Source organism: Sus scrofa, chromosome 7 (genome assembly GCF_054392235.1).
Source record: "Sus scrofa isolate SSC_HxYL_T2T_F1_AM1 chromosome 7, Sscrofa_HxYL_maternal_Yorkshire_Landrace_v2.0, whole genome shotgun sequence".
NCBI classification, from domain to species: domain Eukaryota; kingdom Metazoa; phylum Chordata; class Mammalia; order Artiodactyla; family Suidae; genus Sus; species Sus scrofa.
The window spans coordinates 88,514,177-88,532,657 of NC_139389.1; the positions used below are offsets into that span (position 1 = coordinate 88,514,177).

General features: G+C 33.4%; 1 protein-coding gene, 1 long non-coding RNA gene and 1 pseudogene across 2 annotated transcripts in view; 1 reads left to right on the top strand and 2 right to left on the bottom strand.

The window, feature by feature from the left end:
- LOC146401733 (uncharacterized) overlaps window positions 1-11,513 on the top strand; it is a 279,104-nt gene extending 267,591 nt beyond the window's left edge. Inside the window, exon 3 of the long non-coding RNA XR_014809256.1 lies at window positions 7,200-11,513. This is a non-coding gene — a long non-coding RNA (uncharacterized LOC146401733). The remainder of the gene's footprint in view (window positions 1-7,199) is intronic.
- LOC100518976 (olfactory receptor 4L1-like) lies at window positions 7,221-10,149 on the bottom strand. Its single transcript, XM_084966997.1, has one exon. It carries the CDS (start codon window positions 8,154-8,156, stop codon window positions 7,221-7,223), a length of 936 nt encoding a protein of 311 aa, XP_084823123.1. The 5' UTR covers window positions 8,157-10,149.
- Window positions 11,514-15,300: 3,787 nt separating the features above from the next.
- Window positions 15,301-16,242, bottom strand: LOC100154761 (olfactory receptor 4K13-like; annotated as a pseudogene).
- Window positions 16,243-18,481: the final 2,239 nt, after the last annotated feature.

The following is an 18,481-nucleotide window of genomic DNA, read 5'->3' on the forward strand; positions in this document are numbered from 1 at the left end:
GTATATCCGGAAGTAATATAATATTGAATACCAATTATTCTTCAATTTTTAAAAAGCAAAATTCATCAAGATGGACAAAAATAAATTTTGGCAATATTAATTCAATCCACTAGTATAAAAGATTAAATGAGTAAAGATAATTATCTCAAATTTTGCATATATATTTTATGAAATCAACAATAATTTATGTTTTTTTAAAGAATAGAAATCTATTAATATAAGAACCATGTCTTAATTTTTAAAAGTTATCATTGATGATGGTATTTTAGAAACAAATATACATGTAGAAAAAAGGTGATATCTTCTCCTCAGCATTATACTGATGATTCTATCCAATGTAATATGGAAAAATTAAAAGAAACAACAAGTACTTGGTTTGGAAAATATCAGGAATTAAATAACAATTTTTTTCTAAATAAACTAGTTGGGACATTGAGAGGAATCTATAGGCAAAATTAAAATGAATGATAGGAAATTTCATCAAATTTACTGAATATATGATGGATATACAGAAATCTACTATTTTTCTGTATCAGTAATGATCTACTAAAATATAAAGCAAGATTGATTCCATTGTAATAGCAAGAAAACATGATGTCTGATAACTCAGTTAAATTATCACTAAATATTATAGAATAACATGTTAATTAAGTAAATACATATATACTAGGTTCATAGATTAGAATAATCAAAATAATAGTTATCTATTATTTGTGAATTAATATATAAATTGTATCCAATTTCAATTGATATCCAAAGATTGTTTTTGTAGAATTTGACCACATCCTTAAATCATCTAGAAGAGTTAATTGACAAGAAGAATTTATATTTACTTAAAGTAGAAAATTTTCTAAGTGTAAATTCACTGTGCTAAATAGTGACCATGTTTAAGATTTTGTAGTGTTGTATCTGAGGGGCAAAAGACCAATGGATGAAATGACCAATGGATGAAAGAAGCCAGGAAGAGATCCAAGCATACATCGATACTTGGTATATAGTAAAGGTGACATTACAATCAGTAGGAAAAGCTATTCAGTAAATGACATTTGCATGATAGTTTGTATCCATACAAACATAATTTAGATTCCTATAGGATGACAATACAAAATTTAATTTCTAGTTGGATTAAATGACTAATGTAAATGTTTAAATTATAAAAAAGGTAAAGACAGTAAAGTATTTTGGGCTATCAATTGTAAAAGGTATACTAAATAAGACAAAAAATCACAAATCTAAAAGAAAAATTAATAAAAATAAAAATAATTTAATTGTACTTTATCTTAAACACCACAGATTTTTAATATAATCAACATAAGTGAAGGTATTTTGTTTACATAATCTTTTTTAATATAAAAAAAGATAACATCCCCAAAGAAAAATTAGCAAAAGTATAAACTGGAAAGATAAAAGAGAATGTCCAATAAACATTTCAATTAATGCCCAGTTCACTATTAACCAAAGAAGTGAAATAAATATTTTAAGTTATTATTTAATTTTTTAACTTAAAATATTTTCTATCCATTTAAATGGGAAAACACAACAATTTACATAGTCCTCTATTGACAAAGTCACGGAGAAATTAGGGTCCTTCATAGAGTATAAACATCTACAACTTTGGAAGAAATGTTTTAATTTCTAGTAAAGTTAGAATGCTTCTACCTTACAACTCAGCACTTCCAGTTCTAAATAAATACCCTAGAAAAATTCTCTTACGCACAAAGAAGCATATATGTATATTCAATTCAGACATGACATAACAAAAAAATTAGATAATTATAAACTCTTATAAACTCTTCTCAAGAGAAGAGGTGAATAAATTTTAGAAGATCCATAACATATAAGGCTCTATAGCCATTAAAGTGAAAGAACTAAATTCAACAAATGGTGTGAGAAGTTAGATATGTAAAAGTTAATGTTGGATTCTTACCTTTTACCATATTCAGAAATTAACCCCAGTGAATTAAACACCTAAATATAAGACCTAATAGTGTAAAACTTGTTGAAGAAAACATAGGAGAAAATTTTCAAGATGTTGAATTTGAGAATTATTTATTGGATATGACACTAAAAGCACAGGCAGGAAAAGCAAAAATAAGACAAAGGGAGCTACAAAAAAGTTGAAAACCTTTGTGTAGCAAAAGAAACAGAGTGAAAAGGCAAACTACAGAATGGAAGAAAATGTTTGCAAATCATATATCTGATAAGGAGTTAATATATAGCATATGTAAAGAATCCTTACAACTTAACAATACAAAATCAAATAACCCAATGAAAAATGGGGAAAGGACTTGAATAGATATTTATTCAAAGAAAATTCACAATAGCCAGCAAGCATGTGAAAAACATATTTAACATCACTAATCAGGGAACTGCGAATCAAAACCACAATGAGATATTACCTTATACTTATTAAGGTGACCTCTTTCAAAAGAAACAAAACCCAGAAAATAACAAGTACTGGTGAGGCTATAGAGATGCAGAGAAATGAGGTCCCTTTGCATTGTTAGGTATATAAAATATTTCAGCTGTTTTGGAAAACAAGTGGAGTTTCCTCAAAAATTAAAAGTAGAATTACCATCTGATTCAACAATTTGATTTCTGGGTATACATACAAAATAACTGAAATTCAGATACTGAAGAGATGCTTGCACATCCATGTTCATTGCAGCTCTACTCAGAGTAGCCAAGAGGTGGAAGCAACCTAAATGTCCATTGATAAAGGAATGTCCACTGGATAAAGGAAATGAGTCATATACATACAATGGAATACTACTCAGCCTTAAAAAAGAAGGAAATCTTATCATATGTTACAACATAGTTGAACTTTGAGGACATGATGCTAAGTGAAACCAGCCAGTCCCAAAAAGACAGATACTGTATGATTCACTTATATGTGGTATCTAAATCTGTCAAACCCTTAGAAGCAGAAAGGAGACTGGTGGTGGCCAGAGACTAGGAGAAGGTGAAAGGGGAATTTGTACAGTGAATATAGAATTTTGACTTTGCAAGATGAAAAAGTCTAAAGATCTGTTGCATAACAAGGTACATATAGTTAACACTCTTGTACACTTAAAAATTATTAAGATGTTATTTTTTTACCACTAAAAAAAAGGATGGACTAGAGCAGTATATATTTAAAGAGATGAATCTTTAAAACATTAAATTGAATGAAACAAATAAATGTTGTAATAATGGCATTTATATAGATATCATTTTTTTTCATTTTTTTATTACTCAAATGAATTTATCACATCTGTAGTTGTATAATGATCATAACAATCTGTTTTCACAGGATTTTCATCCCACAGCCCAAGCACATCCCCCCACCCCCCAAACTGTCTCCTCCAGAGACCATAAGTTTTTCAATGACTGTGAGTCAGCATCTGTTCTGCAAAGAAGTTCCGTCTGTCCTTTTTTCAGATTCCACATGTCAGTGAAAGCATTGGATGTTGGTGTCTCATTGTATGGCTGACTTCACTTAGCATGATAGTTTCTAGGTCCATCCATGTTGCTAAAAATGCTAGTATTTCATTATTTTTGATGGCTGAGTAATATTCCATTGTGTATATGTACCACCTCTTCTGGATCCACTGCTCTGTCGATGGACATCTAGGTTGTTTCCATGTCTTGGCTATTGTGAATAGTGCTGCAGTGAACATTAGAGTACATGTGTCTTTGTGAGTCATGGTTTTCTCTGGGTAGATGCCCAGGAGTGGGATTGCTGGATCAAAAGGTAGTTCTATGTTTAGTTTTCTGAGGAATCTCCATCCTGTTTTCCACAGTGGTTGCACCAATTGACAATCCCACCAACAGTGTGCTAGGGTTCCTTTTTCTCCACACCCTCTCCAGCACTTATTGTTTGTAGACTTTTGGATGATGGCCATTCTGGCTGATGTAAGGTGGTACCTCATCGTGAGATTTGCATTTCTCTAATAATGAGTGATGCTGAACATCTTTTCATGTGTGTCTCGGCCATCTGTACGTCTTCTTTGGAGAATTGTCTGTTTAGATCTTCTGCCCATTTTTGGATGGGGTTGTTTGTTTTTTTGGTATGGAGCTGCAGAAGGTGTTTATAAATTTTGGAGATTAATCCCTTGTCAGTCGATTCATTTGCAAAGATTTTCTCCCATTCTGTGGGTTGTCTTTTTGTGTTGTTTAGGATTTCCTTTGCTGTGCAGAAACTTTGAAGTTTGAGCAGGTCCCATTTGTTTATTTTTCTTTTTATTGTCAATACTTTGATAGGTGGATCTGAGAAGATGTTGCTGTCGTTTATGTTGGAGAGTGATTGGCCTAAGTTTTCCTCTAGGAGTTTGATAGTGTCTGGTCTTATATCTAGGTCTTTAATCCATTTGGAGTTTATTTTTGTGTATGGTGTTAGGGAGTGTTCTAATGTCATTCTTTTCCATGTGGCTGTCCAGTTTTCCCAGCACAACTTACTGAACAAGCTGTCCTTTCTCCATTGTATAGTCTTGCTTCCTTTGTCATAGATTATTTAGCTGTAGGTGCATGGGTTGAATTCTGGGCTTTCTATCCTGCTCCACTGATCTCTATTTCTGTCTTTGTGCCAGTACCATGCAGTTTTGACAACTGTTGCTTTGTAGTATAGTCTGAAGTCCGTGAGCCTGATTCCTCCAGCTCCATTTTTCTTTTTCAGGATGTCTTTGGCTATTCTGGGTCTTTTGTACTTCCAAACAAACTTTAAAATATTGTGTTCAAGTTCTGTGAAAAATGTCCTTGGTAATTTGATAGGGATTGCATTGACTCTGTAGATTGCCTTGGGTAGTATAGTCATTTTGATAATATTAACTCTTCCAATCCACGAGCATGGTATATCTTTCCATCTATTTGTGTCATCTTTGATTTCTTTCATCAGCGGCCTGTAGTTTTCAGAGTACAGGTCTTTTGTTCCTTTGGGTAGGTTTACTCTTAGGTATTTTATTCTTTTGGATGCAATGGTAAACGGGATTGCTTCCCTAATTGCCTTTTCTGCTTTTTCATTGTTAGTATATAAAAATGCTATCGATTTCTGTGTATTGATTTTGTATCCTGCAACTTTGCCAAATTCGTGGATAAGCTCTAACAGTTTTCTGATAGAGTCTTTAGGATTCTGTAGGTATAGTATCATGTCATCTGCAAATAGTGATAGTTTTACTTCTTCCTTTCCAATTTGGATTCCTTTTATTTCTTTTACTTCTCTGATTGCTGTGGCTAGGACTTCCAGAACTATGTTGAAGAGTAGTGGCAAGAGCAGACATCCTTGTCTTGTTCCTGATCTCAGCAGTAATTCTTTCAGATAGATACCATTTATATCAAGGTAAAACTATGCAAAATAGTTTTATGCACAATGTACAAAATGTGAGAAAAATTTTTTTAAATATACAAAGGTATCATACAGAGTTGATAATCATTTTATTTGATATGATCAAATAATTGTATATGGAGGTTGCTTAGAGGTCTTTATTATTTCTAATAATCCATTTTAATTTTAGTAAAAGATAATAAATAAATGAGGCAAGATGTTAAAAATTTGACAAAACTACATGTTATGTTATTGTCTACCCTAAACTTTGTGCTTGAAATAGTTTGTAAGAAAGATACAAGTAGGAGGTTCCCATTGTAGCTTAAAGTGTTCAGAACCCAACTAGTATCCCTGAGGATGAGGGTTCAGTCCCTGGTCTCACTCAGTGAGTTAAGGATCCTGCATTTCTGCAAGTTGCAGTGTAGGTAGCCAATTCAGTTCAGATCTAGCATTGCTATGGCTGTGGCACAGGCCAGCAGCTGCAGCTCCAATTGGAATCCTAGCTTGGGGACTTCCATATGCCATAGGTGCAGCCCTAACAAGCAAAAAAAAAAAAAAAAAAAACAAACAAGGTAAAAAAAAAGGAAAGATGCAAGTATGTCCATTGATCATCCTCAGGGATCCAGTTCCTACCCTCCTCAAGCATATTTTAAAATAAGAATTATGTTAAACATCATGCAGATATGGCTAGAGATACATTGTTAAAGCACCCTTTAACCTATAGCTGGTATATTACACATATTGTTTAGAGATAGTGAAGAAAAGTATTGGATAGAAGCCCATAAAATTATCACTAAATGTTTTTGGGAAAACAGTGCATAAGTTTGATACCAAAGAACTCATAGAATGTCTATATATTCTAATGTCCATGAACCATATATCAAACTTTGTCATTTAACACAATTTATGCAATGTAAGCAGATTGTATACTTTCTGTTTTGTTGTGAAGTGAATGACTGAATGTATAAGGAGTAGTTTACTCCCTGTCCCTGTGGACTGACCCAACAGTAATGCTTTTACTTGCTTCTTGATAGGTATATGAGAACAACTATGAATACAAACATAAATGATGGAATAAAGGAGCTTATGTGTGTGAAATTTATATGTCAGGTGGAATTTCTATTTACTTCATAAATAAACATGTGCCTTCTTGCCAGCAGATAAATAGTAGTGAATCTATCTGAACATAGAAACTTGCCTGTTTGTCGTTTAAAAATTAATAATTTTTATACCTCTTATGATCCACAGAAGTATAAACTTATGTGTGCATGTGTTTTTCACTGTAGTTAATACTTTCTATGTGAATTTATCAAATGGAAAATTTAGCTGAAAGATCTCTAATTCTGAATTTAACATAGAAAAATTCATATTTGATTTCTCTTTGTTTATGAGCCAGGTTTTTTTTTCGTATTTATTATTATTATTATTATTATTTTGTCTTTTTGTCTTTTTAGGGCCATGACCATGCCACATGGAGGTTCCCAGGCTAGGGGTCCAGTTGGAGCTGTAGCCATCAGTTTACACCACAGCCACAGCAACACCAGATCCGAGCTGCATCTGCAATCTACACCACAGCTCATGGCAATGCTGGATCCTTAACCCACTGAGAGAGGCCAGGGATCAAACCCGCAACCTCATGGTTCCTAGTCAGATTCATTTCCACTGTACTATGATGGGAACTCCCCTATTTAATTATTTATTACATTTATAAAAGCTAACCCCAACTAAATTGAATTTCAATTAAAAACTATTCTTCCAATAAGCCAAATATGTTATAGAGGTATAATGATGGAATATTTGGTAATTTTAATATATATTATGAATATTTTAAATATATACAAACAAAAATTAATACCATCTTATTTTGAGGTGTAATATATATATATGATTTTTGCTCTAGCAATCTTCGCCATGGTCTTGCCTAGAAGTTCTGTCTGGAGCTTACATGTTGAATCCTCAGCCTACTCATAGCGGCTTTCATTTCCTGATTCCTCAGAGTGTAAATAATGGGGTTCAATAATGGTGTGATAACTGAATAAAACACAGAAAGAAATTTGTCCACTGAAAAGCTACTAAATGGCCAAACGTAAATGAAGATACATGGCCCAAAGAACAGAGTGACGACAGTAATATGAGCAGACAGTGTGGACAGAGCCTTGGAGAGGCCACCAGAGGATCGATGTCGGACGGTTACCAGAATGACAGTGTAGGAAATGAGTAAGAGAATGAAGCAAATGAAAGACAGTAGTCCACTGTCAGCAATCACCAGCAACTCCAGAACATAGGTGTCAGTGCAGGCAAGCTTTAGAACTAGAGGAAGGTCACAAAAAATATTGTCCACTACATTGGGGCCACAGAAGGGCAAGGTGATGGTAAAAACCATCTGGCTCATCGTATGCACAAAACCAACAGCCCATGACAGCAGCACAGAGCCCATGAGCATCCGGTGGTTCATGATGGTTGTGTAATGAAGAGGTCTGCATATTGCAATGTACCGATCAACAGCCATAACTATGAGAAGAGTCATCTCACTGCCCCCTAAAAAGTGAAGGAAGAACATCTGAGCCATACAGCCCCACAGAGAAATTGTTTTATTCTCCTTGAGAAAATCGGCAACCATCTTAGGGGTTGTGATTGTAGAGATAGACATATCAAGAAAGGAGAGATTTCCAAGGAGGAAGTACATTGGTATCGAGTGCAGATGAGAGTCAAAAGTGACAGTGACCACAATGAGAAGATTCCCTGCCATAATCACTGCATATGCCAACAAAAATATGAAAAAAAAGAAAATTTCAAGTTCCCAAGTGTTGGTGAGTCCTAACAAAACAAACTCAGATATTACTGAGCTATTCTTCATTTTGATCGAGTCTGTATAGGAGTTTTCAGAAAATCTTTAAAATCAAGATAAAATTGAAAAAGTGATAATTTTATCTGTGATAATGTTGAAGATATGGACATATAGAAAATAGTATTTGATTCCTATAGAAAGAGAAGAGATGGATATTTCTGAATAATACATTTCAATTGATTTAACGCAAGCACATTACTTGTATACACATTCACATTACTGCATTTGTTTTCAGACAGAAAGGCAAAAATATAGGAAATTTACTGTAAAATTTTATAAATGTGGTTTTCAGTCATAGATTTTGTCTTCACTTTCATTTGTTGTTTCTCTCATAATTTCATGAATTCGTGAACCACAAGTTCAATGAGTGAGAAATAAAAGAGTCAAATAACTATTAGTCATGAGTCAGTTCAAGTGGATTGGAATATAATCAAATAAAGTTCTGGTTTCTAGTATTCAATCCTTTACCCTTTCCACCAACCTAATTTGAAATATTTAGATATGTGCATGTGAGTTGAATTGTATACCCATTTAGGAAATTACTTTAGGGTATTTTATTACCTATTCTATATTCTCAGGCTTCCTTTCAACCCAAAGGGATATACTGATGATTTCACTTATCCCTGAAGTTTTAATCTAGGTATAGTCTGTTATATGTTCTTCTTGACGCCAAAATTATAATTAAACAAGCTTCCTGTGAAGTTTCTGGACAAGTACATAAATATTTCTCAATGTCCAGGTTTTTTCCTTCCTTTTTCTATTTTTTTTTTTGTCCCTTCCTTCATCTCTCCCTTCTTTCCTGCCTCTCCCCTTCCCACTTCCTTTCTTCCCTCTTCCCTCCCTCTCTCCTTCCCTCTCTTTCTTTCCTTTTTTCCCTGTTTTTTCTATAGTGTTCTGTATTTCCTACAGGTTCCTAAGTAAAACTGACCTCTACTTTTTGCCTGTTTCTCAGAATCTATTTTTGCTGGGTTCCTAGCTGAAGTATTCTTCATTCAGTATATAGATGATATCTGAACAACAACCAGATCTTTTACAAGTAGCATTTGTGTTTCCTTGGAGCCTAATTGCTTACCTTTTTGTAACTATTTCTTTCCTCTGAATTATTACATTTGTGTGCAGACTGACTTTTGGCAATTTTACCCTGGCTCATATGTCCTTGATATTTCTATTTTATATGTTTTCTCACATTGAACTAACACTGTTGGCTCACTTGTATCTCCTTTTTTATTTTGATTTAGATCTTTTGGTCCCAGCTTTCTTTTTCTTTTCTTTTTTTTTTTTTAAGCTATTAATGGTATACATCAACCATACTGACAGATACAGAATCACACATATATACTCACTTATACCGCATTCTGGTTCTGAATAACAGGATGGAAAGTGGAAAATCTATACATTATCAATATTTTTTAAAAATCTACAAGCATTTCCTTTTTTCTTTGATTTATAATTCGCAAAATATTCAGAAATTTTTATTTGGCCCAACTTTCAGAATTAAAAAACAAATAAACAAACGAAGCAAGAGTCAAGAATCAAACATTTACTATGGAAATATACTCTCAACTCTTCAACCTTCCAAATTGATACCAGACTCCAAAGGGTAACATATATGGAATGTGTTTGTATATTTCATTGTCTACATAGTTGCTATGTAAGTATGTGCAGTCACACAATTTTATCTTTATCATTATCTCATTTTCTGGTCAATATATGGACCACCGGAAAATTTTACTATGGAAGATTTGGTAAAGAAGATGTACTATAAATGAAAATATTTTTTCTTTATAAAGTATAAATGATAAGATTACCTAATTGTCTTCTTTATAAGGAATTATTTTCATCATCATTGGTATCATATTTCAAGCAGTAATTGAGTCTACATACTAGTTGTGAAATTGTTTTCAAGATTATGAAGTCCTCAGTCTCAAAAACTAACAGAAGAAAATTGTGAAGAGAACAAGTAATGTTTATAGTTTAATATTTAAAATTGGAAAATTATTAGCAAAAATAACATTTATTAATTTAGTTTTTTTTAAATTCACAAGCATATTTATAAAATATATCCAAGTAAATTTAAATGAAGTTGGACTCAAATCTGTTATGGTAAGTGAAATTATTCATTATGACAGTTTGTACATATGATCAAATATGAAATATATTTAAAATACCTACTTTTTTACTCAGACACAGATAAAAATAAGTTGGAATTAGAAGAAGAAAACAGTTCTTTTTAACTTGAGGCGAGGCTAAAACTCACATGAGGAGTTCCCTTGTGGCACAGTGGGTTAAGGATCCCTTGTCACTGCAGTTCAGGTCACTGCTGAGGTGTGGGTTTAATTCTTGACCCCCAGAATTTCCACATGCCACGGGTGCAGCCAAAAAAAATAATACACATGAAAGATATAAATTTTTGAGTGCTGTATGTTGTACAAATAATATTGAATTGAAAAGGAATGAAAAATAATTGAATAAGACTGGTTCAGGCAAGGTTTAGGTTTTCTCTATTGGGAACTTCTACGAATAGGATGAATGGCTTGTGACTGGGGAACCTAGCTTTTTCTGTGCCATTCAGGTGACTAAATGAAGAAATATTACTGTATTCTTTTCAACTGTAGCCCTTGCTTGAAGAAAGAAAGCTATAGGATGTTTAATACTTTGTGTATGTATTCAGTAATAGTCTTTCCTGTATATTTTCACAAACTCACTTAAATAGTGTATATGGACATATGTAGCTGGTGGTTCTATTGATAAGAAAAAGACTGTGAAATTTCTACTGATCTTGAAGAGTTTTTTTAATGATTTTTGTGACATGAGTTACTTAAGCCATGTATGGATTAGATAAACCACGAGTAATATTCACTTAACATGGAAAATGTTTGGCATGTGAAAAAGCAGATTTGCTGCCAAAATAACCATTATAAATATCTTCCTAATTAAAAAATAAACTTACAAATTTGATAGGAAAATGTCCAACATTGTAAGTGCCCAAAGGTCTTGATTCTCATATATTTATCATTTTTAAATATTAAGGTATTTGTATTTTTTCTTTTTCTTTTTTCTTATGGTTAATTTACAATGTCATGCCAATTTCTGGCATACAGCAAAGTGACTCAAGCAAATATATATACACATTTTTAAAAATATGTAAATATACATTTTTTAAAAAAACATTATTTATCATCATGATCTATCCCAGGGAAAGTATTTGTTTTGAAGTGTAGGTAGGAAAAGGTGATGGGTTTAGAAAATAGGAAATAGTTCTTGGTTTGCAAAATTACCAAAACGTATATGTCAGCAGTATAATTAAGCAATTGTAGAGGTTATATAACTTCATTCAAGAAAATAAATGTAGACTTGTGGGGGAAATGTTTTTAAATATTCATTTAAATTAATCATTATTTTACTTAACATTCCATAAGCATTTTCTAAGTTGAAATAAATATTCAATGTAGGAAAGTAAAAATATAGATTAGTAAATTAACTTGAAATAAAATAAGTCAATGTTTTCCATTTGCTTGATATGAGATTTTTATTAGAACACATTTCAGAATTGCCACAGCTGCTAAATACAGCCAAGGATGAAATTAGTTAACCAAGTTCTACATTTTTTGTCTTTTTATCCCATAGGGATTAAACAAACTCAAGTTTATATTCCAAAAACACATGCTCCAATGATAAAACTGGTCCCTCAGATTAGAGATATCAGTGCTCTCTATTTAGCAGTCACAGACTGCCAGTGCTTACTAAAGCTAAATACATCTGTCCAGATGATAGCTGACACAAATTATCTTTTTCTGTTGCCCTTATTATCAGAATAATAAGGTTTTCATTCATTTCTCAGGCTCTTGTACAAAGTTTCCTCTTTTATAAAAGTATACAATTGCTGTTATTATTAGCACAGCTATTTAAACCTACCAGATCTGGCTGAGGAGTGGCCTTTTCAAAGATATGTAGACACAGTGAGATTCTGAATATATATTGTTTCTCTTTTTTTTTTTTATATCCGTGGATTTGCATAACAGTCATTTGCAGTTCAGAAAAAAAAAAAAGGACAAGAAACATATACATAAAATTTAGACTGTTGATTCACCCCCAGAGGGAGTTATTAAAATAGACATGCTAGATAGTTATCCCTAGAGTTCAAGGAAGGGACTTATTCTCTCATTATTTAAGTAGATTGTGAGTTCACCTCGTGTATCAGCCATGTGGACTTTCTGTAAGTGCTTTCCAGAAAAAGCACTGGCTCCTGTGTTTTGGTTGATAGAGAGTGAGCACATTTAGAGAAAATGGATCCATCATAAAATGATGGACTTGAGAAAATTATAACTATTAATTTGACTTCATCAATCTGGATTTAATTTGGTAAGAAATGCATTTATTCACTTAAAATTAACAGTGTCCACACAGAGGAAGGTATATAGAGAAAAATCTTTTACTACAAGGGAAAAAGAGAGAGAAATCACACACACTCATGAGCTAGAACAAGAAGCAGGGGAGGCTTTCACTATGGTAATAAATACATGATTAATGGTAATCAACAAATGATTAGTAAATATTAGGAGTCAACCTTTCTAAAAATTTAGAATTTCATGTAGTCCTTTGCAATTATGTTTAATGATGGCTCAACAGTATTAAAGGAAGATCATGGAGGCAATTAGAGTAAACTTTCATGGTAAAATAATGTAATTAAACAAGTAAATTCTAAAAGCTAACTGGGAGTTCCCGTTGTGGCTCAGTGGTTAGCAAATCCAACTAGGAACCATGAGGTTGTGGGTTCGATCCCTGGCCTTGCTCAGTGGGTTAAGGATCTGGTGTTGCTGTGAGCTGTGGTGTAGATTGCAGAGCTAGCTCGGATCTGGCTTTGCTGTGGCTCTGGTGTAGGCCAGCGGCTACAGCTCCAATTAGACCCCTAACCTGGGAACCTCCATATGCCGCAGGAGTGGCCCTAGAAAAGGCAGGGGAAAAAAAACAAACAAAAAAATAAATAAAAATAAAAAAATAAAAAAATAAAAGCTAACTGGATAGTAATACATGACTGCAGATGATTTCACCTGACTGAGGACTTTCTGTGTTTATTCTTATATGTAACTCATCCATATTTCCTCAATTATAGTACTCTTAAAAAGATTGCAAGGACATGAAGATTTTAAGTATGTGATAAATGTGGTTCCACATTCATTTCCAAAGCCCATAATAGACATTGCTAATAAATTTCTCACTCTTTATTTCTAACTAAGCCTCAGAATTACAAAAAAAAAAGTTCCCCAGACAGCCACTAGCAATTAGAATTGCCATTAACAAAAAAATAAATAGAAAACCTTTAAAAAATATTTCGGCTAGGGAGATATACACTACAGATTAGTGTGTCATTTGAGGAACTGTTTGAAAGAGAGGAAAGGATTCTTTAAAAATTGAAATTAGGAGCTCCTGTTGTGGCTCAGGTGGTTAAGATCCTGACTAGTATCCATGAGGTTGTAGGTTGCAGATGAAGTTCTGATCTGGCATTGCTGTGGGCTGTGGTATAGGCCTGCAGCTGCATCTCCAATTTGACCCCTAGCCTGGGAACCTCCATATGCCACAGATGTGGCCCTAAAAAAAATGAAATTAGATAATATGAGCACCTGTTACCCATCCAGTTGGTAAGGATGGTGGACTTAGAATTTTTCAGAATAAAGCTGAAATGTTAGGAACACACTTTCTAAGGCCAAACTAAACTAGGGAAAAACAAAAACCAGGGGGTAAGAACAAAAAATATATAGGTTTGATATACTAGATACATTGTTTTGTAAAGTAAAAGACATTGAAAGAGATGGTTCCCAAGATGTTTGCATACCTATAGAATTTTTTCTGTCATTGGAAGGTCTCTTTGAGGTGTTTCCACACACCCCCAGCTGGGATCATTTCGTCAATTCCGGCCTATGCTCTCAAACAGCCTACCAGTTATTCTCACTGCTTTCACTTTTGTTACAATTTATTCCACACTTAAGAGACCTACATCAGACTTTAAAAGTATATTGAATCTATTCCACTCATTGTCAAAATCCTTTAAGGGCTCTTTATCCAGGATTCATTAGGCCTGAACACTGGCCTCTTCCTTTCTAGACAGTATCAGCACAGGTCTTCTTTTTATTCATCAACCTTCCTCATAAAGGTCTCTCTTGAGTATATAGAAGTTTTTTCTTACTTAACAATGTCTGTATACACTGGCCCTTCTGCCTGGAAGCCTTTTTCCACTCAAAGCTCTCCTTTTTTTTTTTTTTTTTTTTTTACTTTCTTAATGTTTTGATATAAATATCTCCTTCTTAAGTGGTTTTCTGACAGCACCAGACCTAACCTAGATGCCTCCTCATAATTCTCTCCAGGGCAGAGAACAGGGCTGTGTGATAAACCACTTATCTCTGTTGCTTTGGGAAGTATTTTCTAACTAGTAAATATTTTTTAAATGTCTCATAAATGACAGAATTCAGTTAAAAGAACATACTGCCTACTGCAACAAGATATAATAAGCACTTTATGGACTGACTCTTCACTGCTACAGTTTTATTGATTCTTAAAAAAAGCTATTTGTATAATCAAATGTATGTTTGAAATATTCATTTCTAGGAGTATTTCAACATTATCCTAAGGATAATTGAGTCCGTACAGTGCAAAAATATTCTTCAAATACTGATTTAAATCCAAACTCTTCTCTGAAGACTCCGTATAGTTGAAATATTTTAAATACCTATTAAGTTACTACATATAATCAAAAATGAAAATTTATGGTAAAAACTATACTGTGCCATCTTACTAGTTATTTTTACAAATTCATTCACTGGAATATTATACAATATTTGTAAGAGGATATTATGCTTATGTATATTCTTATTTTATTTTATTTTTAGTGGCCATGCATTTTAAACATTCATCAAGGTTTCCCTGAATTTTAAGACAAGAAAGTAATGGAGATAATTAATGAAAGCCTACTGATGTATTACACCTATAATAAGAACATTTTCCATTAGTATTTTAAATCAAAAATATCTTAATAATTCCACACATTTTAAGAAAGAAAATTGATATTATTAAACACTTGATTTCTATCATTTGAATAAACTTAAGACTCAACCCTCCTCAATAGCAGAGAACACAAAACAATCATTTGCTCCAATGTTTAGTGGATGAGACAGGAACCAATATGCTGCCTGCTCACTCTCTTGATGGCTGCTTTCATTTCCTGATTTCTCAGAGTATAAATAATGGGACTAAGGAGAGGGGTGATCATAGAGTGAAACACTGAAAGAAACTTATCTACAGAATAACTATTAAACGGGAAGGCATAGACGAAGATAGCGGGACCAAAGAAGAGTGTGACCACAGTGATGTGGGCAGAGAGTGTGGACAGAGCCTTGGAAGATGCACTGGAGGAGTGCTGCCAGATGGTGATGAGCATGACAGTGTAGGAAATGAGCAAGAGAACAAAGCATACCAGGGACAGGAGCCCACTGTTCACAATCACCAAGAGCTCTAGGATGTAGGTATCAGTGCAGGCAAGCCCGACGACCAGGGGAAGGTCACAGAAAAAGCTGTCCACAGTATTGGGACCACAGAAAGTTAAGCCCACAGTGAAAACGATCTGGCTTGTGGTATGTATGAACCCAACTGCCCAGGAGAGCAGTAGAAACACAATAAGCACCTAATGACTCATGATAGTCTTGTAGTGTAAGGGTTTGCATATGGCGACATACCTGTCAATGGCCATAGCTATCAGAAGAGACATCTCTCCACCCCCTAAGAAATGCATAAAGAACATCTGGGTCATACAGCCCCACCAGGAGATGGTCTTACGTTCTCTAAGGAAGTCCGAAATCACTTTGGGAGTTGCAGTGGAGGAAAGACATAGATCAAAGAAAGATAAATTTGCCAGAAAGAAATACATGGGGGAGTGAAGATGGTTATCAGATATCACAGAAATCACAATGAGGAGGTTTCCCACTATGATGGCTACATAGACAAGAGTGAAGATTGCAAAAAAGAACATTTGAATGTCTTGAGCACTGAAAAGTCCCAGCAGGATGAACTCAGAAACACTCGATGTGTTATTCAGGAGATCCATTCATCCCTCTGCATGAGTTTGTCAGAAGTTGTCTGAAAGGGGAAAACACACAGGAAGTCACAGGGGCTAACAGGTCAGGGAACCTAATCTTTCTTAAGCCACCTTTTTTTCTTTTTTTTTTTTTTTAATTCAAGGACACAGCCATTGTGGTCATGCAACTTGCTTGTAGGTATTTTGAAGTTGTAGATATTTCTCAGGATCAGAAGACTGTAAAAATGTGATGGTTTTGGAGCCAACTAAATCAAATTAGTGTCTTGATTAGTACAAGGTGAAGTCAGTTAAACACTTGAGAAAACTTGTCTTCCTTCGTGTTCAGCTCCAGATAACAATATATGAGGGAACATTTAGTTTATTAGAGTTGCAGAAAAAAGTTTTAGAAAGCATCAGGGAAATAGGTTTTATCTTTCGTGGGACTCAGGTAGTACATTACTAACACAATTTTGTGACATCCTCAGGATGCAGTAAAAAAAACATTTGCCATAACAAAAAAAAAAATTACTGAAATTACATGATGTGCATTATGCTTCCTGAAGTGAACAAATTAAAGACCCATATTGTTAAAATTTGAATGTTGAGAAACCTAAGTAGTTTACTGAGATCAAATCTAATTACTGAGGCTTTTGATTTGAATGACCCAGATTGACTCTGATAACTAGAGATGTTCACTTTACCATTGGCCTTACTCTTCTGTTTTGGGATTAGACAAGTGAGTGTATGACATCTATGCATTCTTATCCTACTTTTGCAAAATTGGATGAAATGATAATTTATATTTGATATTTTGTTTTAATTGACACATTTTCATTTATGTCATGAGTGTGTAGAAATAAAGCACTATAATTAAGACTGTGAACTAGTAGGTTACCAAAGTAGTCTTGTTCAACTTTTCTCTCTTAAAGAGATATAAGTAGTAAAATGAATGAATCATTTACCATCATGAACCCAAAGAAAGAAAGGGAATGATGTATTATTTATGTAGCATCTCTGGATAGTTACTTCTCTGTGTTTTACTTTTGACCTTTAACTTTTTCAAGAATGGAAATAATTCACAGATATTGTCTTACATACTGAGGTGGACTCACCTAACTAAACCAAATTTTAAAAAATATATGTAAAGGGAATTAAGTCTTTCCTTGATCGACATAAGTCCACTTCTTTCAGTACTTCCCTTGTTTATCTATTTTTGCTCTGTTGTTCAAGTCTTATTCCAGGCTCCATGATCATCTCCAGTCTTTTTTTTTTTTTTTTTACTTTAAAGCCTAGAGTCAGACTTAATGCCAAAATGAGAAAAGAAAATAGCATATTTTTGATTATCTATGTGCCTTTAATATTTTAATCACACAATATATATTTTAAAGGTACAATATGTCTAGTTAACCATAAAGAATATTTAATTATATGAACTCGGATATGTAAGGTTACTATCCGTAAGACACAGATTTTATTGTAAGTGGCCCATACTCTAACCATGATATTTGACACTATCACTCAGAGTAGCATAAAACTTCTTTCTTTCACATACTAATGTAATGGAAAATGGAAGTCTTTGCATGTGAATCTTCATTCCTTTTTAGTGCTTTGTACTCTCAATGCAAGACAATTATTTTTATCTAAGCTACAACCCTTAGACCTTATGTGTTTTTCTAAAGTATGCAAGTAAGTAGATTTGTAGGTGCTCATGGATTTAGCAAAGGTGAAGTCCTAGACAAGATGATTTCTCTCAAAACTTTTTTTAACAGATTATTGTTTGTTTAAATATATGGCTATATTCAGACTATTGTCATAAGATATTTCACCATATATTCCTTTTCATAATTCCTATCAAGTGTAATGATAGCATCAATATTTGTAAGAGAATTCTGATTCTCCAAGCCGTGAATCTAATATTTTATCCTTATGTCTATTATCTCTCTTTAAAAATAACTGCATCACTAGAAACAAATATGAAACTTCCTCTACATTTTGCAATAATTTAAAGCATAAAGTCATTCAACCTGACCAGTATAAGCAAACAATTAAAACACCTTGAAAACATATCCTTTTCCCTAAGCATAATTTATTTGCCCTGGATTACTGTATCATTATCTTAATTCCCAGTGATCACAATTACAGTGATTTTTGTATCTATTTTCCATTTGTATAAAAATCAGTTTTCTCCAGGATAATTTCCTCTTTGCAGCCCTCCTCTCAGTTATTACTTTGGCATTTGAATTTTATCAGTATGGACACACTTACATTG